Consider the following 26,457-nt stretch of genomic DNA (forward strand, 5'->3'; position numbering starts at 1 on the left):
GCATCTTTCTAGCAACTTTCAGGAAATTTCATTTTTTTGGCCAAAATTGAAAAAAAAATGCAAGGGGTAAGCCTTACATTTTTCGTCAAAATCGGCCAAAAATTGAATTTTCTCAAAACAAGGCAGAAATTCATCTGGATGCAAGAAGAACATCAATCAATACTCTAACACACGTAATTTTGAGAATTTGGGTGAAATTTATGGGTACTTGCATTATACGTTTTGCAATATATATTAGAAGTACTAGTCTTTACACTCCCTATGGGTGAATAACGTAGTTGTTTGTAACGTACGCCAGCTGTTATCAAGTGTAAATCATGACAAATTAAAATGTATTATTTAGAGTATTTCCTTTGTAGTAGTTTATCATGAAATATAAGTCTAAATTCTATTTACCCATTTTGTATGAACAAAGAGTTTACTGGATCAAAATCATTGTGGTATGTAAACCTGGAAATTTTAATACAACTTATATAGTTTGTATTTTTACAAGACTATTATGCTCTGCATTATTTTAAGGCGGTTTGTTTGCCCAGAATTTGCCGTTTATTAAACTTGAATTAATTTATTTCGCTGAAACGGACAGTTAAGCAAAGGTGTGTATTGTAGAAAAGGCCGACTTGAAAATAATTATTAAAAAAAAACCCCACAGATCTTTGCAATAGGAAATCATATTTATTGGAACAAACTTGATACTTGCAGCAAAACACAATTTGCATACTACTCTTATTGTATATAAAAAAACCAAGATTCCATAGCATACATATTTTGAAGTTGGAGATAGTTACCAATAGGCATGCATGCGCATCACCAACAATTACTAGTACATTCATTTGAATAAATTGCAAGTTCTAATTAACATGCATATATTCATATATGCTAATAATGAAAGCGCTATGCAAACACACGTACCAGCCGATACTAAATCACTGAAATTTAATCCCACGGTTGCAATAGAGCTAGCAGAAAGTGAGGTAAAACTCTATTTTTGGAACGTCAGAGTAGAAATGAAAAGCAATTAAATAAAAAATCATTACAACTTAATACCAGTCTGCTCTGATGAATAATTTTTAAATTTGTGATTAAACATGCGCTAATGTTTTAAACCACATTTGAAAGATTTAAAAGTGCGGATTGGCACCATCCCATTCCAACAGTTTACAATTTATAAAATAGATTCAGGGAACACGATCGAAAATGGCGTCCTCATGAATAAGGTCTATAGCTATGTAACAATATTTTCCAAATGCAACACACTGTTATTTTCTTCACTAACATTTTACTTGATTTCTTCATTACTATTTTTGCAACATGGGGATATAATTTTTCACATGCGAAAGTCAATTTTCTTCTTGTATTTAGGGAAAATCAGGGAGACAACTGGCTACATAAACATACTCTGAACAAAAAAATTCATGTTTTCTGACAAAATTCTTCACCAAGACAAATCCTATAACAAAGCAACCTTAGGGCCACTGAAGGACTTGAACAACTTGAGCATTTCTTTAGATTCTGGCCCTCGAAGAATGCATTTCAAAACTCCACTTATGTGTGCACGGAGCACTTCATTTGAATCATCAACTCTTCTAATAATTGGGAATGTTTCTCGCTATGCATTTATCACTAGGCCAATTCCAGTTGAAAAATACAAAGCATTCCAAATACGTTCCTAACAAGATACGCTGTGCTACAAAAATGAGGCAATTCCACTAGAAAATGAAGTTCTGAGCTTTTACAGGAGAGCAACATTTCTTCAACAAGGGAAAGTTAGAAAATCAAACAGAAAGAGTCATGTAATGAACTTGGTTGTAAATTTATACAATCTAAGGCATGAAACGGGTAATGATGCAAACAAACACCAACTTATTAATGAGGCAGAAAATATAACTGCACCTATAATAAAAGTGGTTGCTGAAGGTACAATTTTTTTTTCTAAGGATTAGATTTGTAAACAATTGATTTTTTTTCTTCAAAGCACTACCTTCCTTAACTACACTATGCTGAGCTACAACACACCAAAATGCACATATTATCAACAGAACATTCACAGTCTAGTAACAGTACTAAAATGAAAAATAATCAGTAATCAAGAACGTGAATCACAAGTCATCGACTCATGTACATTGTTATATACACAGCATTTATGCACTGAAATGAATGTCATCAAAGCATACATCGTATGAAGACCTTTTGAAGTTCCACATACATGTACATATCATTCCATATTTAGCCACACTTTTTTATGGACAAAAATCACACATCAAAAACAGGAAAGCTAGTCATGGGAGAAGTCGGACATTTCGTAATCCAGTTATTTTGGTGAAAAATATTAATAACCTGATAACATTCAGTGTTTTTTCCCCTTGCAAGAAGTGGGGAAAATCAGCTGGTGTAAGTTTAAGGGGACAAGAATGTTTACGCAACGTTTGTTTTGTGGAAAAAGATTGCATAAAAAAACACACAAAAAAAACCCCCAAAACAATTCAGCTTTGTCAAGCTGAAGTCACTGAGTAATATGTTTGAAATACATGAAATCATTATACAATGTAGTACTAATGTGAATGAAATCCTGGTGAAGTCCAAAACCTCAGTTGCTATATTTACATGAGAAGAAGAACAAATGAAATGTTCACTGGCTATGTCAGCTCACTACAAATTGTGGACTCCTGGTGAGGATGAAAATGGTAATCTTAATTCAAGACCAGTAGTTGGGATTCATTGCGGAGTCCTTGTGCCACAGCGCGTGGCATTTGTAAACTAGGAACGACTTGCCATTATCCAAATTATGATCTTTATCATTTTGATGCCGTTACTAATCAAGAGTATTCCGTTGCAGTTCTGTTGCTCGACCAGCTCTACTAATGGCAGCATTAACGATTCAAAACAAGCGAAAACTAGGCTCCTGAATCCAAACAAATTTGACAGCCCCAAAAAATAGCAATCATTACTAGTGCCTAAAACAAAAAAGCAAAACAAAACACTCTTGATTTGTCATAAATGTGGAAATATTCAAGGCCACCTCTCGAAATTCAACTACACATCTATCTGCACCTAATATCCTATACAGCAATGACAATAGCAAATCACTATGATGTGGCCTAATCCTTAAAATGCATTGGCAGTTGGCATTTAAAACTCCTTTTTTTTTGAGTGAAAGATTCTGAAACATATCAAAAAGTTTTGCCACAATCTGATGTATTTGGTAAGTAAGGTGCAGTACGTGACATACAACCTTTATAAATGCATTAGTCAGATAAAAACAATATACGTTCCTTCAATGTGCACCTTACAAATCAGATACATGTACTTCAGTTTGTAGTGGGAACATAATATCTTCCATAGCAGAAACTATAAATCATTGAACTTGTCAAAGAGCCAAGGCTTGTGATTTCCTAGTATGTTTCTTAGGGCCTTGGTTTGGGGTTGGGTTAGGCTGGGGTGGGGACTACCATACCAACGCGCTTCCAAAGCCCAGCCCAAAGCTTCTCTGGGTGTGGGTCTTGCATGGGCTATCTTGTACTCCTAATCTAGCTGGATGTGGTTGTGGGAGGGGCCTGAGCTTGGGGTTGCGCTGGGGCGGGGACTACCATTCCACCGCTACCAAAGCCCAGCCAAAAGCTTCTCTGGGTGTGGGTCCTGACGCGGGCTATCTGATACTCCTAGTCTAGCTGGATGTGGTTGTGGGAGGGGCCTGAGCTTGGGGTTGCGCTGGGGCGGGGACTACCATACCACCGCTACCAAAGCCCAGCCCAAAGCTTCTCTGGGTGTGGGTCTTGACGCGGGCTATCTGGTACTCCTGGTCTAGCTGCTTGAAAAGTCTTGCTTGCTCCTCTTGCTGACGAGTCACTTCCTCGGATTCAGCTGTGACAAAAAATAAAATTAAAAATGAGAGGATTACTGCAGAGTAAGTTAGTTTTAGCCTAATGTCAGTATTTGTTCAGTTTTATTGTCAATATCGGCCATGGATTTACAATATGTCTTTCAGGGAATTCAGGTTGATGCAGCAGTATTTTCTTTTTTGTCGCAAGTGCAAAAAATGCCACCAGATTGAGTTTTCAGTCCCTATGTGCTTCCCATGTGTTTTCCCCATCTTACTTCAAGAGTTTGCCCTGGAAGAAAATTCCAGGGTTTTCTTCCCACCTCTAAAACTGAACATTTCTTCAACTACATGTAGGTTTCTTCAGGCTTCTGTAGGGCATATTCACTTTCCAAAAAACTTTAATTTCATTACTGGAACAATTTCAATTTGCACAAGTGTACTTTAACCTGACATGATCAGTCACATTGTAAAAGTGTCCAAATTGACCACTAATACACGTGGCCACTGTTTTAGAGTAAATACTGTGACAGGAAGGACGATGAAAGGTCCAAAGCCGCAAAAACTGGAAAAACAGTCTTTGACACAGATGACTGTGTAACTTGTATTATTGCCTCGTAAGCGGAAATAAATTACAATCTGAATGCACAGCTGTACAACACTGAGTCTGACTATGTTTGTTTTGATGCAAAGGGAATAACAATCATGATAAATTCATTTGCAGTAGTACATTATCAGTTAAATACTTGGGTATCCTCAACAACTACGAGTAAGCTTGCTAGAATGGCTGCATTAACGACAGCACATCTAGCACACCCCCCCTTCCTGAAATTAGTGCCAGCAATTTCATCTCACCAGTTTCTGGATCTTCTTCACCCTCCTTAATTCCCATCAGACGGCGGAACTTAGCCTTGGTGGCATCGTCGTCAAAGGCAGTCCTCTCCCATTGGTTGCTGGATGCCTTCTCTGCCATCTACAATCAAGAAGAAAAACACCATACTCCTTTAGTTTCAGATAGTTGGACTCAAATGTCCAGAAACCATAGGCGTCGCCAGGATTTTTTTTTGGAGGGGGGCACAGCACCCCCCCCCCCCCCCCCCGCCAGAATCCCTGTAGTTTTGCAGCATATTCTCGATTTATCATTTTTCGAGGGTGGACAGGGACATTTTTCCCCCTAACCCATCATATTAACAGCTATATGACTTCGCGCATCTTTCCCCCCCCCCCCCCCTATTTTTGCTTTTCTGGAGGGGGCTAGCACCCCCATTGCCCCCCCCCCCCCACGGTCCCATCACTTCAGAATGCCCCAGCCTCCCTACCTCATCCTTCTTGTTAGACCACAGCAGCTTCCTCTTGCGTGTCTGCTCAGCGATCTGTACCGGATTGACAGTCAGCGGGTTGTAGTACTTGGGCATGCTGATGCCGGTCTGCGCTAGGACCTTGGCTTGCATGGCCGCGGCGGCTGCAGCGGCTTGGATCAAGGGGTCTATGCCCATGGGGGTCAGGGACATCAGGGGAGGCGGGTTCAGGCTTGTGGTGGCCTTCTCCACTCCTTTGGCAATCTCTGTTCAGAAACACACACAAGAACATAAGTTTACCAATTAAAGCTACGGTACATCATTTGCAGCTTTTCAAACAGTAAATGACATAATTATTGTTGAAAAACATACCTGGTTGAAAGATAGTAAGGGAACTAAAACTCCCCGTGAAATTATTCTTTATGGCATGCTTTCATTTTGAAGAAATAAATGAAAGAAGGCCTTTCCAATGATAGACGCATCGTTGGAAATTTCTGTTAGCAGTTAATTTTTTTTATTTGGCGAAGCCACGCAAGCGTTGACACGACGCACACATAACTTACATTTGTGCACAACTAACAACATGCCTACATCTCTAGTCAAATGATGGTTAAAATGACATCACAAAACGTCTTGCTTCCGGCTCCCTGTTGTTTTATGATGCATGCGGCTATTGGTAACCAGTGATACAACTGTGCCCTGGGTTCCAGTCCCAAATAGTCAACTACAGTAGCCCAACAATCCTGCATACGGTTGACCGTAGTCTTTGCCTGAAGTTGCTCATAGCTGTCGGAGGACCTGACAAGACACTAAGCTCATATCCACAGAGCAGCAAACAAGTCAACGCTCCCCATAGAGCTTTATTAAATTACTAGAGCGCTAACTCGCCATTCTGTGCGCGGAGACGCTTTGAAGCCGTCCTGGGCGCAGACATTTTGAATTCATGTGCATGTTTGTAGAACACAATGAAATTAGATGGATTAGCCTAAATTTTGAAAGTGTACTCTACATGCAACGCGCAAGTAGAACACACGCAAACACCTTAAGCGCGTCATTGACGGTTCAAAAAGCGTGATGGCAAAAAGCATCTGCAGCGAATACGCGCACGCGTTGCGCTGTTTGCGTAGAGCAAAATGGCACGCTCATTTGCTGATCGTGCGTTCCGGTTTTGGGCGTATTGGCTTCGATAACGCACCAGTATGAAATACAAACGCAGATACGCAAATAGCCGTACAAAAGCTGTACAAAATGTCTAGGTCTCCATAGGTTTGGGTACAAACATGGATGCGCCCAGCAGGCATTACACTGTACACGAAGTTAGCGCTCTAGTATTTTAATATAGCTCTATGACGCTCCCTACCTTTCTCCATGGCTGTGTCCTTCGTATCCTTCTCCTCCTTCAGTGCCTTCACCTTCTCCTCCTTGTCTCGCTTCTCCTTCATCTCCATCAGCTTCTTGGCTCTCTCCAGCCGGCGCGCCAGGGCCTCCTGGGCATGCATGGCCGGGTCTCTGACCCGGGTCATGGGGGAGACTGAACGGCTACGGCTGCGACTAGGGCTGCGAGTGCGCCGACGCCTCCTTGGGGATCTCGATCTAGGGGAAAGATTGATCAACAGATCGTTTGGAGAGAGTGTGCATTGACCAGCCAAAGCCTCAGTCATGTCTGACTCACTAAAACAGGATGGAATTATTAGGATAAACTGGGATATTTACCGATGATTAACCACATTTGAACAAATGTTCTACTTTTTAACCCTATTCCGCAATCCTCCAAAAGGCATAGAGTTCATAGGCTGTACCCCCATTGTTTATTTTGAGCCGTGCATAATTGTGCCCTGCGTTATGCTCGATATAAGCCACACTGCTTCTGAATGTCATTGGCACTGCCTCAACCATTACAGTGTTTGTTGGAGGATTTTGAAGGATTGAGGCAATGGTCATCCTTCCACTGAACAAATTTAAGAAATAACGGATAATTTTGGAGGATTAAGGCCGAAAGGCAACAAACTAGTGTTGCTTGATTTTGGAGGATTCATTGTGTTCAGTTCGTAGGCTGTACCCAGCATTGTTTATGTTCAGCCATGCAAAATTGAGCCCTGCGTTATGCTCGACATCATCCGCACTGCTTCTGAATGTCATCGGCACTGCCTCAACCCATTAACAGTGAATGCTGGAGGATTTTGAAGGATTGAGGCAATGGTCATCCTTCCACTGAACACATTTAAGAAATAACGGATGATTTCAGAGGATTGAGGTCGAATACAATTTTTACATGGTGGTAATTGGAGGATTTTGCAGGATTGAGGACTGTTACTAGCCAACAGAGTCTAGGAGATTAGGGTTACTATCTGTTTTATACCTTCACCAACGTTATATTTATAAGAACTGTTCACTCAGTGCTGTCCGACAGCTTTCTACAAAAAAAAAAAAATCACAAGCTTGTTTGGATGAGGCAAGAACCTACAATTTCCTGCCTTACATGTGTATATGCAGATGTCTTAAACACTCTTTACATTTCTCTTGATAAAATATGATTCTTACATTAAAAATAATCATGAAAAAAAGTTGCAGTCAAAATGTAAGTACTCCAGACATGCATGACCTGCTATTCATTCCTAACAATGTAAGCTCTGATAAAATAACACAAATATAGATATGACATTTACTTTGAGCGACGGCGACGTGGGGAACGCGATCTGGACTTTGGTCTTCGCTTGCGTGGGCTGCGTGACCTGAAAATATATAATAGAACATTCTTGAACACTGAATTTCTCAACTGCTTTGCTTGCAGAAGACTCTGTTTAAGGTTAAAGGGATTGAGCTGTAAAGATTTTACAGACACTGTGATTAGAAAGCATCATTGTTTCATCTTGCTCTGAATATTGTTACACAAGAAAACAATATTTATACAAGGAAATAGAGAATCTTCCAAATAAGTGTATGACCATATCAAATTAGGTTTTGCCCTTCACCAATGTATTAACACTGTATACTTAGTGTGTTACCTCCTGAGTGAAAGTTGGAAAAAATAATAATAATACGTCGGTGAAGGGCAAACCCTAATTTGATATACATCACCCCGATGCAAAAAATGTCATCATATGAAGTGTATGACCATTCATGACAAAATGACGCAAATGTTGTACAGAAATTTGGCGACAGATTTATCAAAATAGCCACCAGGAGTACTTTTGAGTAATAGGCCATTTAATAGCATCTGGAAAAATGGAAAACAGGGGGACAATCAACCATTGCAACCATTTTTTTCAGCTTACATTAGATTTGTCAACTAGAGTGTTATATTGCAACAAGGAGCCAATCATGCACTTTCTTCTGCATGTAATTGATTAAACAAAAGACAAGTTGTCCTTTAAACTCACTTCATAGGATTGGGTCGCATAAAATTAATATTTGTTGTCTTGATTTGTCAAAGATAATGCCATAGTTATTCTGAGCATGTCACTTACCTGGATCTTCTACGCCTCTTGGGTGAGCGTGATCTCTTCCTAGATCGTGACCTGGACCGTCTGTGTGACTTGGATCGCGACCTCTTTCGTGACCTTGACCTGGACTTCTTGCGGGGCGGTGATCTAGACCGGGACCTCCGTCGGGATCGCGATGACTTACTGCGTCTTGCCGGCGTGGGCGATCGCGATCGAGAGCGAGAGCCACGGCGTCGCCTCCGCTTTGGGGAGCGGCTGCGTGATTTCCGTTTGGATCTCTTGGGTGTGAGAGAACGGGACCGGGACCTGCGACCGGATTTCGTCTTCCTCCTGGCAGGGGATGCAGATCGGGACCTGGACTCCCGGGCTCTTCTTGACGTCTTGGGCTTTGGGGATGGGGATCTTGATCGGGAGGCCTGTTTTCTCGCCTTCGGGGACGGAGACACGGAGTGCTCACTTCCGGATGCTGATGGGGAGCGGGAGCGGGAGCGCGCATCTCTAGACTCGGATCCTGTCTTCTTCGGAGAGGGAGATCTCAATCTGGCAGGGCTCAGCGAAGACGATCGGGCTCGCTTGCTGGAGGAATCGACCGTCCTCAGTTTGGAGCTGCTGACGTCAGCCAGTCGCGGGGACGAGGAGGACACGCTGCTCTCCTGTTGTGGGAAGAATGCTCTTTCAGGGAAATGGCCCAACAACAAAACAGTGTTAGTGTTTTTGGAACCGGACTCTGTTCATAACACTGTCAAGCTGAGTGATACATTTCAAAATCTCAAAGCGCACAAATTCACCATCTCATTCACAACGTTTGCAACATCACAAATATTTACCTTCAATACTAACATTTTCTATTTGACCAACAGTACTTTTTTTCTTATACATTAAAAATAACAGTACAGGTACTAGATTGAGCACACTGATGTTCAAAGAAGTTGTATCGATGCTAGCCAGAATATCCCAGAACAGGAAATATATCCAAGTAAATTTCCAAATACAGTAATAATGTTCAAGCTCGCTTCCTTTTTTAATTCAAATTCCAAAGCAAAGGATAAAAAAGGGCATTTAGGTCAATGCTAAATGTCACAATACTACAATTGTTGCAATCATGAAATTGCTTCGACTTCTTTCTCTATCCCTAATTTTCGCAAACACGTATGAACCGTCCCTTCAAAAGGCTTTGCAAAATACTGGAGAATCTCTTGTGCTTTACACCCACTCATGGCAATACATTTTCAACAAGGACCTTGCAACAATTTGCAAAATTTTGTATAATGCTATCTTTGAATTCATGCTATCTTTGTCTGATTTCATGTGAATTACACGTATGGCACTCTGTGTGTTACCTGCTGGGTTTGCTTCAAGTGGCAGAAAAACAATTATCATCATGTGTGGCTCTATTAAATTTAGGAACCCTCCCCCTCTGGCTGGTAATTTCAACAAAGGCCAGTCCAGCAGTCAAAATAAACCAAGTGCCTATTTTGCAACAGTTGACTGGCTGTAATTGTTATGAAACCTGATGCACATGTAGCCATGCTTTGACTATAGGAGATTGATAAGCCAGCTGTGCCTACTAGTCACCTGTTTTTGTCTGTTCATGGAATTTGACTGTCACAGTGCCTACAAGAAATATGATTTTGACTGTTGGTGACTAGCCTGTGTAAAAGGTAAAATTTTGAACCGTCTGTGACTGATCAAACAAAAGGAGGATTTTAATTAAACTGGACGCATCTTTGGTACACATTTTTTTCACCAAATAAGCACAAGAAAGCAAGTTTGTATGCAGGTGCTTCGGTTATCCCTCTTTTTATGAAGAAATTTTGTCAGTATGTACCCACCATGTCATCCCTACCACAATATTTTCGTTGGAAACTCCTAAAAAAAAAAAGAGAATGACTTCTACTTCACAAAGAGGCCACCAAGGAAACAACTTGTTCCGATTGATGTATTTTTTTTTAATAAACAATGACAAACAGACAACAACGAGGTGAATGCCACTGTTTGAAAAATAAAAGAAAAAGTATCATGTGGAATTCCATGTATGTACAGCTAATGTCCATGAAACTACAGTGGAACACCGCTCTACCGAACATTCGGCTATACCGAACATCATCCTTTGCTCCCGGTTCTAATGTACAAGACGTACCGAACATTGTTGTTGAAAAAAGTCAACTAAACAAAAATCTACCTGTTGTATAAACGCTATTTGGGCCACTTTTAGTTCCCAAACATACATTATTATTATTTCCCCAAGGAATAAAAAGGAAAACCACCCGTTGCTAAAATTTGTGACAACTCTTAGTGCGGACGCGGGATGTGAGAAATGCCAGTTCACTATTGGTCAAAAGAGGGTACCGGCCGTTCAAAATTGCTATACTGAACGATCATTATTACGAACACTTTCTGTGGATCCCGCGATGTTCGTTATAGCGGCGTTCCACTGTATTGAAAATAAACAACACAACAGTTTTTTTCGTAAAAAGTTCAAAGGGATACATATATATGTTCCCCCAATACTGTCAGTGTACGAGTCAGGGGGAATGTTGGGATTTGTCAGGGCACATAGATACTTAGATATTCACCTGGTGTGGCGTACTTTGCTTTGCCGTGGATGGTGCGTCAACAACGACGGGGTGGGTATCCCGGCGCTCAGGAACAACTGACTCACGGGCCGGTGAGCCAGGCTGAATGGTATATTCATTGTATATGGCAAAGCAGGTTATCATCTACATCTTCCAAGTTTTGCTTTAAGCCTACATGTCTTATAGCTACTTTTTACTTTTTTCCCTTTTACTTTTCAACACATTTGACGGGGAAAAAAAATCCAATTTTTGAAACTAGTATGTAGGGCAATTTTTTTTTTTAAGTTTGAGAAATGTTCTTCCAAAAAACATTCGCGATTCAAATTCTAAGGGAAAAATTCTTCCAAAATACATGCACTTTTCAAAAGGAGAGGGTTGGATTTTACGAGGGGAAGTCATGCCACACAATTGTTTTGAATTATACCAGGTGCAGAATGTGCTGCCCAAAAACCACGACAGAACAGTCGGCTGTCTTTAGGGGAATGGCAAGATTTGGGTTCTTCAAATTACAGGCGAAACCAAAAATACACACAACTTTGATCTTACTTTTCGAGATTCACTGCATTGAAAAGAAGTGCAGAAAAGAATTACCTACACATTAAACTTTATTCGCTGAAAACCTATTACTACAGAGGAATTGATATTTACTTACAGTTCACTGCTAAAAGCAAAAATACAACACAAGCAGAAAACGTGCACATAAAAAGAGAAGTGTGAGCCAGACCAATACATAGAACAAATGAACTATCAATAATTAAGACTACACCATGTGAGCAGGTCGAAGATAGTAAATTAAAAGGGAAGCAATAAACCACAAAATGGTTCATTTATGTACAAAATGCATCTTTACAATTTAAAAGGCACTTTTTCGAATGTACATGCTTGCACCAAGAGCCTTTATTGATTTTTTTTAATAGAAAACAAGAAACAGGTGGAAGGTTGGTGCTGTAGTGTAGGAAGTGTTTCAAAGTTTCAGTCGAATAATGAATCCAAGATTTCAAGAGTACATACATCACTATCGAATGTATGAGCGTGTATGAATTGTGAAGGAACAGTTCCCAAAATTTTCAGATCCAGTTCATTTTGAGGGGGGATTTTGCATCCTGGTCTTAAACCGGACAGCCCGGCACGCAGCGTTGACGGCTTTTCTGATCAAAGCCAGTTCCTTCGGCGCCATGCAACCAGGGAAATCCAGCTCTACCTGCGACAGGATGGCGTTCAGGCGCAAGGGGTCCAGTTTCTCCGTCACGCCGCCTTGCATTTTGTGACGCCCTTCAAAGTTACACTTGGACATCTCCTCCTCGGTGAACAAATGCTTGAGGAGCTTACAGGCATAGGTTTTAGCATCGGGGCTAACGCCAAGTGCTTTTTGCAAGAATGTGTGGTTGATGAGCACCGGGGGCTCGGCCAGGGGCAGGCCGAGTTGAACGATATCGTCCTGGCCAATTCGACCGGCCAGGACTGGCTTGCCCTCTAAGGAATTCCTACGGGCAGGTTTTATTTTGGGGATGGGTATCACAGCTCCAGGGGTGGGGAACATCTGCTTTGGGGTGGTGGTCACCGTCCGTCCACCGAGGGTGAAGCTTTGGTTTGGGGACCAGGCATTGTCTGAAGCCGTTGGTTGTTGTTGATGTCTCAACGACTGGACTAGATGGATGAGGTTGTTCAGCGCCTGAACCATGCTGCCCTGCACTGTCTCCAACCGGGCAACCTGCACAGCCAGCACATCCAGTTTGCTTGCCAGGCTGTTGAGTTGGTCCTAGGGAAGGGGTCACATTAAACAGCAAGATTCCTCAGTCAATTTGATCAGTCATGTGTAACTGTCAGGTGACCTTGTTATCCCTAACCTGCGACATACTGACAGTTCAGATCGCTGTCGTTATGACGTAATGGTAGCAAACCTACACTACAGCACCTCTACCCACCAGTTCTTGCATAGCCAACCCACTTCATAAAAAAGCATACTACTTCAAATCAGTTTTTCAGAATTACATTCATGACAATGTACTGCTGCTCTCTGTCTTAATTTACAAATCCACTTGTCCTAACGCAATGGTTGGCTCACACAAGCAGAAATAGATAAGTAAGATTAGCACAATCAACAAAAAAAAACTGACTTACGTCAGAACTGCGTGCCCGGTGAGGACTTGGACTGCGACTTCGGCTTAGACTCTTTGATTTACTTCGAGTCTTGCTCCTACTTCGACTCCGACTACGGTTATGCTTGCGTCGTCTTGACCCTTGGGGAAAATACAAAAATCAGGAGATTTTAGAGGTACTTTCTGCAATGTTTATTCATGTAGTTTACACCACGACAAGGGCGTCACCAATTTGTTCTTAGTGTCTATTTCAATCTATTCTAATTTTTTTTGGCTGTTTGCAATTCAATAACTAGTTCAGACCTGCAACCTTTTAAAAAAAATCATAAATAGCATGCAGTTATATGCAACAGTTACTTACTATCAGAGGATCTTCGTCTCTCCCTAGAATAAGACCTACTGCGTCTGCGCTTTCTGTCTCGGGACCTAGAGCGACTGTGCTTCCGTCTTTTATCACTGGAGCGGGTCACTGAACGGCGCCTACGTCTGGTAGGAGTTTTCGATCTGGAACGACGTCGCCGGGAAGGCGATCGAGACCTAGATCTCGATCTCGACCTACGTCGACGCTTGGGTGATCTGGATCGAGAGCGTCTCGGCGTTCTCGACTTTGAGCGCCGCTTCCTTTTCGGTGTCTTGGATCTTGAGGATTTACGTTTTGGCGTTCGGGATCTGGATCGATGACTCCTTCTTGGGGTCGGGGATCTGGACCTGGATCTGGATCGTCGCTTTCTCCTTGGTGTTCTGGACCTGGAGTGTTTTCGGCGTTTGGGGGACTCCGATCTTGAACGGTGTCTTCTGGATGACGGTTTGGGTGATCTGGACTTTGAGCGAGACACGGACCTCGATGAGGACCGTGAGCGTGACTTCCTGGATTTGACAGGGTCAGAGATCGAGTCTTGTGGTAACATCGTCACAGGAGTGGGCTGGTCTGTTGTACTGGGAGCAGCATCTTCACCGTTATCTATCAGAGCTTCCATTTTAATGTTTACAGGATCAAGTTGCCCAGTGATTTCAAGACCAGACATTTCTCTTGGTTCTTCTACTGCTTGACTGCGCTGAGAGGCTATATTCATTCTTTTGTCTCTGAGCTGTGTGAAAGATGAAAAGGAAAGCACGTATAAGAAGCAAGGGAAGCTACTAAAGACTTGGGACAATTGAAGGCAAAACACACTTTGTATGTTAATCTTAATCAAAATGATAAGTCAGCAATTTCCTTTAATTAGGATAGGATTCTAGGCATACGCAAGTAGCCCTGTTACACCCCAACTATGGCCTTAAATAGTTGGGCCAGTCCCAACAATAGTTTGGGAATTCCTAACTTTAGTAAAAAGTAAAATATCTCCACTTCTGGTGATCCAATTTCAAAAATTCTAGAAGTTTTAAATTTCTGAAAGCCAACCTGACATCTTGAAAATAAAGCCAGGCTCCAAAAGGGCCAGAAAAAAAATCTGAAAGTGCCTGATGACATGCACATGTATGGGCAGAGGTCAAAGTCACAGAGCAATCTACCCTTCAAATTGATAATAGGCATAATAAGAGAGGAAATTTGGATACGCAACATTTCTCCAAATGTCTTTCATATCAGCTTGTTAAAAAAAAAATTGATGTTCTCTTTCTAATGCCACTTTGTTGGCCCTTTTCGGTCGTGCTTTTTAGCATCAACAAAGGGCCAACAAGCGTCAACAAACACAATCAGCGTCAACAAAATGTCAAAAAGCTCAAAATGCACATTAATTAAAGCTTTAAAAAGCTTTCATCGTTTTCAACAAACTCTCACGTCATATAATATAAGAAATTGGGGGAATTCACGTTTACAATCCCACATAAAAACAGAATTTGTATGACAACAAAATAACGGTGACTGGGTGCCGCCATTTTTGTTTTCTCTTTCGAGCATGCGCGACTGTACATGTCGCAGAAATACAAGATAGCGACCAGTTTTGGCGGAAAAAGACACTGTTGATGTATTTTTTTGCTTAAAAATTGCACATTTTAAGATTTTTAAAAATTTTGTGATACGTTTAAATATTCATAGGAGCAGGGTCCGCAATAAGCGGTATCGCATCGCAATTTGCGACACATTCGAGGCCGACTGCGACGCAATTTTTAAAGTGCATCGCAAAACTGCTATACAACATTTTGATCATGAAAAGTTGACACAAAGTGTACTTGCCACCAAATTTCGGTCCACTAAATTCCACAACTATCGGACATGGTAAACATCCATGTTTTGATTTAGTTAAGCTTAAATACTGAAAAAGAACGTCAATTTTGTTCAGCTGTATAAAATCTGTACGTGTTTAGTTTGTAAACAGGCGGCGTCTGATAACGAGACCACGTGATAAACGCAGCTAATAATTTGGAATCGCACTTATGATCCGGACATAAGGAATGCCCGGAGCGTCAGTGCGATACCAAATTATCCGCAGCATGTATCACGTGGTAAATCACGTGCACGATCAGAGGAGGTTGCAGGACGTACGTCGAGATTTTACCTCGTACTTTGAATCTGCTGCGACTGTGCGAGGAATAATTTATGGATTTATAAAAGAAATAACACGTTTGTACACTATCTGGTCAAGTATTCAACAAACGTTATTCTTATTCTCACTCACTGGTAAATATATGCATGAAATGTGTATTTTGGTGGCTAAAAAAGTTACATGCACGTCGTGCATGCTCAGCAAAAAAGCTACGTGCACAAGCTAAAATCTACATGCACTGGTACGTGCATGCGTGCACCCGGGTAAATCAAGCCCTTTTCTCATCACTATTCTTTAGATATTTGTCGGTTTATCTTAAACATTTTGCCGACACGGAAAACGGGTTTACCCCTTCAAGTAAATCACTTGATACGCACGTGGGATTCGTGGGAACTAAAACGTCAAAATCCCAGCTGTGTTGTCGTTTGTGCGCTGTGTAGCATATTGATGAAAACATGGCTACTACGAAAACTACCAGTATCAAGGCAAATACTGCCAATAATTGGCAGGCGGATCTAGACCCGGGCCAGGAATGGCCCGGGTTAATAAATTGCTTTTTCACTCGAAAGTTATTCCAGCAAGCATGCAGCTCCTGAAATAAACAGACAACTGATGAGTCATTAAGTTCAGAGCTTAACGTAAGTTACTTCTTATTGCTTTGTAATTTGTACAGTCTGACACTGACAGGTAAATAGTAATTGCAAAGCCGAGGCTAAATTTGAGTATAACAAAACTGCTATGCAAAATTGGTAAACTGCTATGTAAATCAAAATTTGCATAGCAGTTTTGCTATACAAAAAAAATCCTTAAGGCTTACCCTAGCCCGACTGCGTCTGGCCGTACAGTACTATCGCAAGCTCTGTAGTACGGCCAGACGCCCGATGCTTCCACAGAGACTGAATTTTGTTGGCCGCCGATGTAGCGATTTTGCTACATCTTTCGATCGCGATTATCTTTTCATCCAGGACACAAATTTCAAAAGTTAAGGTTCGTAGTCGTAGAGCACAACTCATACCTTTTCGAAAAAACGTTGTTTGGTCTCAATATTTTCATCCATCTGGCCACAAGACGAATTTCAGTCATCAGATTCCACAAATATCGTCACCCATGCGATCCCCCATGCGATTTCAAGATGGCGGCCGCGCTGTAATGTATGCAATATGCAGGCGCGCCCGCGCAAACTCATGAATATGCATACACAGTCTGTGACGTACGACCTCGTGTTTTTGGAAGTATTTTTTAGTTTCGATCAAATAAGAGTCAAGGGTTCTTTTTATCATTCAAAAATGATCTTTTCAACCTAAAGCAGACTTCTCTCAATCCAGTGACACCTTTTTTGGGGATTTTGAACAGTTTCTTGGGGTAGAAATTTTACGATTGGTGCCGTGTGATTCAGCGCGACTTGCGCGTTTACGGTACATTGTGGTGATCGCCATCTTTATTTTCGTGTTGCATTTTGTCGTTGTCATCGTCATTTTAGTTTTTTACCCCCAAAATTCCCTTAAAAATTCAAAACCCTGCCCAAGTTTATCTATGGCGGTGCATGTAGGCCTAGGTTCTCTTATACCGTTATAGGGAACCTGGCCCGTAAATACAACAATGGCACGACCCACCTTTTTATTTTACTAGTTTTTTGTTGAAAAAATACACTTTTTTTTGATTGGCTGTATTTGTACCACTGCACCACATACGAACTTGGCCTATGCATCGTGCGGGAATTTGCACGCCTGCGCACTTGCAGTCATTTTTAGAAAAATATGTCGGTGACTTGCCTACGTCACAGACAACCCGAACGTTTGCGGGTCAATCCAGGTCAATTCCCGCGCGGACCATCTATTTTTGAACCGATCGATATTGCGGTCGGCCGATATGTAATCTGATACGTTCCCACGCCACGGCAAGGCACTATGCATACATGCTGCATACAAATACGTATACGTGTATGTACATGTATTGGATGATCCAGGGGATCGGCGAGCTTCAAGTCAATTTTTTCAAATCGGAGTTCGACTCGAAGCTTGCTTCATTTTATTTTTGACCAAAATGCAATTTGGCATTACATGTATATTCAAAGTTACATAATAATACAGCAAATATGAAAGACCGTTTAGATCTCTACATCATTTGTTGTGAATTAGCCACTGGAAAACACAGTACAAAATAACTTTATTTAAGTTTAATAACTTTTCAAAATCTGCACCTGTGGTTTTTAGTATTTTACGACGATGGAAAAAAAAAAACATTTTTAAAGTTCTTTATCCTTTTTTCCCCGGCATATTTTTAAAGTTATATTTCATTGTCATAGTGCTAGCCCAGGGCGGATAGGCATCGTGTCTTTTTGCTATCAGTCTTTATGTTATCATTTTAAAAATTATTGTGTTTTACAGGCATATTTTATTCATAGGTTAATTTAAATGTAAGTTTTACTATTGTCAGTTCTTGCATGCTGTTTTTACTGTTTTTACTCTTTGATTTACACCAGGACAAGAATGTGTTTGCTTTTAATTTAGATGACTAATACAAGTACGAATATGAATGTTCACCACTTGTCAATAATGTCGAGAAGTTATAACAACAAAGGCATGAAAATAAAAGGAAATACACTTGATGCCAACTTCACGAAAGGGGTAGATCATGGGGGCAATTCCGAAGAGTCGTCAAAGAACAGACGCAAAACAAACAATCCAGATTATAATCTCCCCCAGGCTAATACATAGTCAAAAACCCGTTCTTTAAAAATCGAATCAGAGTAAGTAAGCAGTAAGCAGTAAGCATGACAAGTCTTTCTGGTCCCTCCCCTGTTCATACCAGACCCCTTGTGGTTTGCCATCTCCCTTTGTTTCTGTGTTCTCTCATCCACCCTCCCCTGCATCTTTCCACACCTTTCCCACCTAATCCTCCTTTTGTGTTTCTTCTTTCACCCCTGCATGTTTGTGTGCACCCCCTTGTTAATGCATGTGCCTCTGTCATTTCTGTTTTATTAGCCTCTGAAGAAGAACTTGCTAAGTTCGCAACGTCAGGCCACATTAATTTTTAGATTTAAGTCTTTTAAAAAATAGTTTTGAAATTTTTGAATCAAATTGCAAAAGGTTTTAAGCGTTTTTACGGAGGGACTAAATTATCAATCCAAAAATCATACCTTTTTTCAAAATTCTTGTTCCGGCTGAAATTGCACGCAACGAACATTTTTTGGAAAGAAGTCTGGGTCAAAATCAGATAAAATCAACGAAATCATAACAATCAATGTTGAGAAAACTTCACCTGAATGTCTTTTGATTTTTTACGAAGAGACAAATTCGTGCAAAGGGTGGGGAATGGGTATCGGCAATTTGCCAAAACAACAAGTGTGTGGGATTTAGTTTTCACGACCAGACAAACATCTATGGGGATTAGTTACGATACCGGTACCTCGCAATTGTTGTTCCATTATTCTGTAATTGGTACATCTTTGAAGTTTCATCTGTGTTTCAAAAGTTAGTCAGTAGTATGCGAAATGTTTATTCCAAATCATGACCAACTTAAAACCTCTTTTCTGACAACCACTGCAAGTTCAACGGGTGCATTATGTTATACCTGTTCCCCAAACCTAACCCTAACCGTTAAACCCCGACACCTATTGCGGCAAATTCACCCCTTCGTGAAAACGCTGACAAATTGGAATAAGCGAAATCTGGATAAAGTCAACACTGATAACTCAAAACCTGAAAGTCAAACCATCCCTCCATGGTCAAAGAAAACTGCATAGTACTACGAAATAAAACAATATATATACCCTGATTAACCAAATTTCGAGTTGTTCCGTAGCTGCATGGGAGGCTATACTATCAAGGTTGGGGCCTTAGGCCTATATATCGCAAGTCCGACTCCTCCGATGATAAACCTGGACCCCCGCCACGCCTCGGAAGTCCGAAATTTCCAAATTATTAGGCGTCGGACTGATGAGGTGTCGGACCTAGGCGTCGGAATTTTATAACAGTTATGGGCCTTATATTAGATTTTGCCGGACTTGGGGCCTATATGCGTCTGACATAATTATATGAGGCTTAGCGGAGCCCTTAACATTTCCCTTTAAGTCCAATGTTATTGAAAGGTCAGAAACGATGGAAAATGATGAATACTCCGAATACAAAATACTCTAAATAATTATGGAGAACTAGTGATCAAAGGCATCTTGTGAGCGAATAGTTCGTCAGTACTGATTGTTATTCTCCTCTGATGTCATTGTGTATCGTCTAAACATGAGAATGCAGTTTCTATTTTGTTGGTTTCTGACAAAGGAAGGCATTTCAAATACATGTATTTTGCACCAATTTTTAGAGAAAATATTCTGAACTTGCGGAAAAAGGACCCACCAAGTCAGAACGTCGGCCAAAGAGGCGAAAAAAGATATGGTTTTTTTTGCATGCGGGAGGTGTTTGGTACGCCCACGGGGGTACGGACATGCGGATCCAGATAATCCACCCTAAGAATTTCTGTGTAATAAGCCATGCTAGAGTAAACTTTTAAATAATAAAACATGAATCAATGAAGTTGGAGGCTCACTCGGATGGCAGGTAAGGGAGCCGCTGGTACGTTCAAGTTTGACACCACCGAGGAGAAAGAGAAGGCTGCCGGCCAAGGCTAATGCAGCTAAGGAGAAGGAGAGAATCAAGGCCAAGAAGGAACGGGAAATGAAAGCCAAGATTGCAGAAAAGCCAAGAAAGCCAAAATGGTGAATAAAGTCAAGAAACCCGCGCCGAAGAAGTCACCCAAGAAAGCTGCCAAGAAAACGCCATCCAAGTCAAATATACATCTGTCAGCCAAGCCAGCCAAGCCAGCCAAGAAGCCAGCCAAGAAGCCAGCCAAGAAGCCAGCCAAGAAGCCAGCCAGCAAGAACACATCGAGCAAGCAGAAGAAAGTGTCGGCCAAGCCTTCGAAGAAATCATCGAATCAACAAACTAAAACCAAAACGGCTCTTTTCAGAGCCGCAACATTTTCACAAAATAGATATGAGATATTCGTTTCTGCAATTTGCATTTTTATTAAATTTTATATTTTTCATGATTACTGTTTTTAAGTTTTCGTATAAAGCCCCCCCCCCCCCAAAAAAAACCCCAAAAACATCATTGCATGAAAATAAGATATTTTCACCCCATATTCCATTCCGCGCCAGGGGACAGCGCAAAGGGTGAATAACAAAAACCATGATATTCCAACCTCCTGATTCGGAGTACTCTAAACTCCCCCCCCCCCCCCCCCACACACACACACACACACCCACGCTTAATTGCACAGGCGTAGAAGTGGGGACGCGGCCCCATCCCCCATTTGCCCCCATTCGCCCCTCCCCCCGTCCCTAACGCCCCCTTCCCTGGGGTCTGGATAATGGTGCACGGAAAAAAGGAAAAATTAGGAACAAAGGAAATTTTATCCCCGCCCCGCCCCAAGGCCAAAAGGGTCAATAAAAAATGTGCATGGAGTGTTCCTGGTGCACCGCCCCCTATCTCCCCACCCTTCCAACCTGCACTCCAACCCGCGGGCCTCCCTCACCCCACCCACTCAACCCCGTCCCGTCGCTTTGGGATAGTAAGGGACGAAAAAAAAGGCCATCAACAAACGGAATCCTTGCTCTGTAACGCTTCTTCTCCTGCACGGGTGCATGTTTATGTTCCCCAATTCCGATGTTCCCTAATACCGATGTTCCTCGAAATCCTTACCAATATAACCCTAACCCTAACCCTAACCCTAATCCTATGGATTTGGGGGAACATCGGTATTGGGGAACATCGGGTAGATCCCCTGCTCTGCTGCACGTACGTACGTGTATACTGTATACAGACTAACTGATCATTCGCAATTTTTGGCATTTCCTTCGAAAAATGTCCATGCATATTGCTCGCGACCATCGCACAATCAAACCGACCACCCACATGTGGCACACCATTCGACAGCTAAAATCCTCAACTATTCGAAATAAATTCATTTGAATTTGAACCAAATACTGGAAAGAAGACAAACGGGATTGAAGAGATGGACTCCTACTCCTAGCGAGAGTGGCCGAAATTGATCGACGACGATGTCATGCGCGTATTTCAAAGCAAGAATTTGACGATTGCGTCATAAAATTCGGCGCTGTTCACCTAATTTGCATACGAAGGTTTCTGTGAATAGTTTGTCGTGGCCCCCACCCTCTGCCCCAAGGATCGGGATTATAATGCAAGGACCCAATCAAAAGAAGATTGAGAAATTCCAGGCCCTCCCAATCTGCGGCTCTCCCGGGGATATTCAACCCTCCTGGTTTGGAGTACTCTAACCCCTCCACCTCTCTCTCCCCTCTCTCTCCCAGGAATGATATTCCATCCTCTTTGTTTTGGGAAATCCAACCCGTCCCCCCCCCCCCCCTCCACCCACGGGCAAGCAAGTCTGAATAAAATCACTTGAAGAATATGCAATCCTTTGTTTGGTAAATCCACCAGCCCTGCCCGCTCCCATACCCACCCACTGGGCATGCAGATTTGGAACTTAGAATCACTGGAAGAAAATCCCCCGACCCCCAACAACCCCTACCCGGCCTCAACCCCCACCCCAACCCAGTCTCGCAGTAAAAAAGAAAGTCTGGCCAGGAACGTAATTGCACCACCACCGTAAAAAGACAAAAATCACTGTTGGAAAAGAAAATAATTTCAGCTTTCTTGGCATGGCTTGAACCGCACACCCCGCCCCCGCCACACCCGGGGGTCTGAATATGATATCCAGGACAGGGGAAATGAAATGAAAGGGGTAGGCCTACTCCCAATAATGTAATGAAGGTGCATCATTCATCAGAAAACAAAACATCTTGCTTTTTAGATTAATTTTGTTTTTTTATTAGAACGCAAGCGGTGATGGCGTGATCAATTATTGAAAATCATTTGCAGTTTTTGGCTGTTCCATCGAAAAATGCCAATGCATATTGCTCGCGACCATCGCACTATCAAATCGACCACCCACATGTGGCACACCATTCGACAGCTGAAAACCCCAAATGTTGGAAAGAAGAAAAATAGGATTGAAGAGATGGACTCCCAGTGAGATTGGCCGAAGACGATGTCATGCGCGTAATGAAACAAGAACTTGACAATGACGTCATCATGAGCGGAGCTGTTCGCCTAGTTGCATACGAAGGTTTCTGTGAATAGTTTGTCGGGGCCCCCACCCTCTGTCTCCAAGGGTCGGGATATAATGCAATGACCAAACTCCGCTGGATCGACGGCCTCACCAGATGGAGCGGTCTCAGCGTGGATAAACTAACTGCGGCGACCCTTCAGCGAAGGAAATCACCCCTTCACCAGTCACACAACCCAGAAGAAGTGGACGGTTGTTGCGTCAACGGGCAGTAGCCTACGACGTCTGATGATGATGATGATGATGATGATGATGATGAAAACAAAAGAAGATTGGGAAATTCCAGGCCCTCCCCTTCTGATGCTCCCCGGGATATTCAACCCTCCTGGTTTGGAGTACCTTAACCCCCCCCCCCCCACCCCCACCCCCGACTCATGCGGCCCCACCACCTCTCTCCCCCCCCCAAGAGCAGCACGTCTTAAGATTAATAACTAAAAGAACATAAAGGACATTCCACCCTCTTTGTTTTGGGAACCCCCCCCCCCCCGCCCCCACAACCCCTACCCGGCCTCAACGGGGTCCGCTCATATGTCCGACGCCTCATAAATCCGACAAAATCACATCCCCTAACCAAATAAAGGCCCATAAGTCCGACGCCTCATAGGTCCGACGCCTAATAAATCTGACGCCTCATAGGTCGACGCCTCATAGCTCCGACGCCTCGTAAGTCCGACACCTCGTAAGTCCGACACTCGTTTTTCCGTTGTCGGACTTTTGAGGAGTTGGACTTATGAGGCGTCGGATCTATGAGGCGGAATAAATAAAGTCCGACGCCTCATAAGTCCGAAATTTCGGACTTATGAGGCGTCGGACCTATGAGGCGTCGGACTTATGATACGGTCCCGCCTCAACCCCGGCCCGGTCCATGATATCGCAGTAAAAGAAAGTCTGGTCTGGAACGTCATTGCACCAAATTAAAAGACAAACTTCACTTGTTGGAAAAAACAATTTCAGCCCTCTTGGCGTGGTTTGAACACCACGCTCCGCCCCCCCCCCCACCGCCCCATCCCCAGGGTCGGAATATGGTATCCAGGGCAGGGAAAAGGAAAAAAAAGACAGTGGTATTCCCAATAATAAAGTCACATCATTTATCAGAAAACAAAACATCTTGATTATTTGGTGACTGCTCTATGTTCCGACACCCCTATGTTCCGACAACCTAGATTGTGTTACTCCCGGTTAGGGTTAGGGCTAGGAATAGGAATATGTGCAGTCGGAACATAGGGGTGTCGGAACATAGAGGTGTAACCGATTATTTTATTAATCTTGGGTTTTTATTAGAACGCGCGCGGTGCCGGCGGGCCGGATATAACCGGCGTGATCATTTGAAAATCATTCGCAATTTTTGGCAGTTCCAGTGATGAATTTCCATGCATTTTGCTCGCGACCATCGCACTATTAAACCGACCACCCACTTAGGCCACACCATTCGCCAGCTAAAAAACTCAACTACTCGGAATTAATTCATTTGATCTCAAACAAAATGTTGGAAGGAAGAAAAACAGGATTGAAAGATGGACTCCCTTGGACAATACGAAGTTTGAGTTACAAAAAGGAAAACGCTAAAACAATATTTTAATCGTCAAAACTCACCCTTTCATTTAACAATTTTGACTCTGTCTTCGGCAAAAGGAAGCGGACATGATTCTGTTGCTTTCAGCATGTAAATTTCTGGCAGGTGCATCCTCCGATGTAGGCCTACAGTGATATTATTCATAAAACTGAAGGAGTCTGGCCGAAAATTGGCCGAAGTAGATGGCATGCGCGTAAGCAAGAATTTCATGATGATGCTATAATGAGCGGCGCTGTTTACCTAATTTGCATATCAAGATTTCTGTGTTGGTGGGGGCCCCCACCACCCATCGCCCACTAGGGTCGGGATATGTTGCAAGGACCGAAAAAAGAAAAGGAAATATGAAATTCCACCCTCCTCCTTTTGAGCCCCCCCCCCCCCGGATTTTAAGCTTCCTGGTTTTGAGTACTCTAACCCCGGCCCCCCTCTACACTCACGAGGCATCCTCCCCCACGCCCCCCCCCCCCCTCCACCGGGAACCCCTTATGTGCACTCCCCTTCCATGGGGTCCTGATATGGTGCAGGTGTAAGAAATGAAAGACAGGAATTATTCCATTATCCTGGTTCTCAGTACCCCCCTCCCGTTCCTTTCCCCCCACCCAGGGGACCCCACCCCGCCCCTCAAGGTGTTGGGATATGTGCAATGGCCATTCAACCAAAGAATGTGCATATTCCACCCACTGTGTCTTTGTTCCCCCGCCCCCCCCCCCATCCCCTCCCCCTCCCCCACCCCACCTGCAGGCCTCCCCCACCCCACCCGCGGGCCATCCCCACCCCAACCCACCGCCCAACTCCGTTGCATCGGGATACAGGGTAAAAGGGACAGAAAAAAGAGACACACACACATTTCATCAAACGGGATCCCTTTAATCAAACGGGATCCCTTTAATCTTCGTAACCGCCTTTCACTGAGCTATATATATCTCCTGCACGTTGCACGTGTTTATATCACGTGATTACTTCACTATCATTCGCAATTTTGGGCAGTTTTAGCGAGCAATTTTTATGCATATTGCTCGCGGCCATCGCCGTATCAGACCGGCCACCCACATGTGCCACACCATATCAAAGCTGAAAACCTGTTCTATATGGAACTAATTCCGGTTTTCCCGAACCAAATTCGAGAAGAGAGAAATTTAGGATTAAAAAGATGGACTCCCTCGAAAAATAAGAAGTTTTGGTTCCTAAAAAAAAAACCGCTAAAAAATGTTTCAACTGTCAAAACTCAAGCAATAGGTCATCGATTTTGATGCTTTTTTCGGCAAAAGAAAGCAGATATCATGAGCTTTTCTACTGTAAATTTCTGGCATGTGCACTCTCCGATGCATAATGATTTCATTCATAAAACTGAAGCGAGTCGGGCTGAAATTGATGGCATGAGCGCAAGCACGAACTCAACGTTGACGTCATAATGAGGGGCGTGTTGACCCCAATTTGCATAGGTGAATTTCCGCGATAAGTTTGTATGTGTGCACCAGATCACATTTTCATGAATGAAACCCGATTTTTAACATTTGTTACATTTGTTACACTGACATTATATATATGGATAATATGGCCAAAAAAAGGTGGTGGCAACTGTGTTCTTTCATGTCTTTTCATCAATGACAATGTAATTTTATATACGAAGTGAAGGGCGCCCTCATGTCGAAATACGTGCGCCAAACGATTTTCGACATTGTTTCACTTCAAACAGGGTTTTTGTTTTGTGTAAAGCTCCGTTTATTGGAGCGTCGAAGACGATATTTTTTATACATTAAGACCAACATATTTCAAACAAGTTTTGGAACATACCTTCTTCAAAAATTCTTCGCTCAATGTGTTTAATGCAGGAGAATTTCCGCCACTTCTTGTTTCGCTAGAATCGCTAATGTAACCAGAAATGCCGTCCATGTTGAAAGTACCCGGATGGAAAATTTGGTCCGCGAAAATTAACGCCCAACCGTGCGCCATTGGGTGCGTCTATTAAAATATAGGTAATAATAGATTATTATTTAGTAAACTACTCCAGATTACAAATCTTAT

General features: G+C 42.5%; 1 protein-coding gene across 2 annotated transcripts; it reads right to left on the reverse strand.

Annotated features, from left to right (window-relative positions):
• Nucleotides 1-653: 653 nt before the first annotated feature.
• Nucleotides 654-26,392, reverse strand: LOC119730378 (arginine/serine-rich coiled-coil protein 2-like). 2 transcript variants are annotated; one of them, XM_038203241.1, is made up of 10 exons: nucleotides 26,227-26,392; nucleotides 13,595-14,321; nucleotides 13,256-13,374; nucleotides 11,135-11,236; nucleotides 8,583-9,211; nucleotides 7,782-7,847; nucleotides 6,476-6,708; nucleotides 5,137-5,381; nucleotides 4,673-4,790; nucleotides 654-3,861 (listed from the first exon to the last, which is right to left on the reverse strand). In XM_038203241.1, the coding sequence occupies exons 1-10, from the start codon at nucleotides 26,383-26,385 to the stop codon at nucleotides 3,665-3,667; spliced, it is 2,595 nt and encodes an 864-aa protein (XP_038059169.1). In that variant the 5' UTR covers nucleotides 26,386-26,392; the 3' UTR covers nucleotides 654-3,664. The 2 variants fall into 2 exon arrangements, with proteins under 2 accessions (XP_038059169.1, XP_038059171.1); XM_038203243.1 differs by lacking the exon at nucleotides 11,135-11,236.
• Nucleotides 26,393-26,457: the final 65 nt, after the last annotated feature.

This window comes from Patiria miniata, unplaced genomic scaffold (genome assembly GCF_015706575.1).
Source record: "Patiria miniata isolate m_02_andy unplaced genomic scaffold, ASM1570657v1 HiC_scaffold_22, whole genome shotgun sequence".
Classification (NCBI taxonomy): domain Eukaryota; kingdom Metazoa; phylum Echinodermata; class Asteroidea; order Valvatida; family Asterinidae; genus Patiria; species Patiria miniata.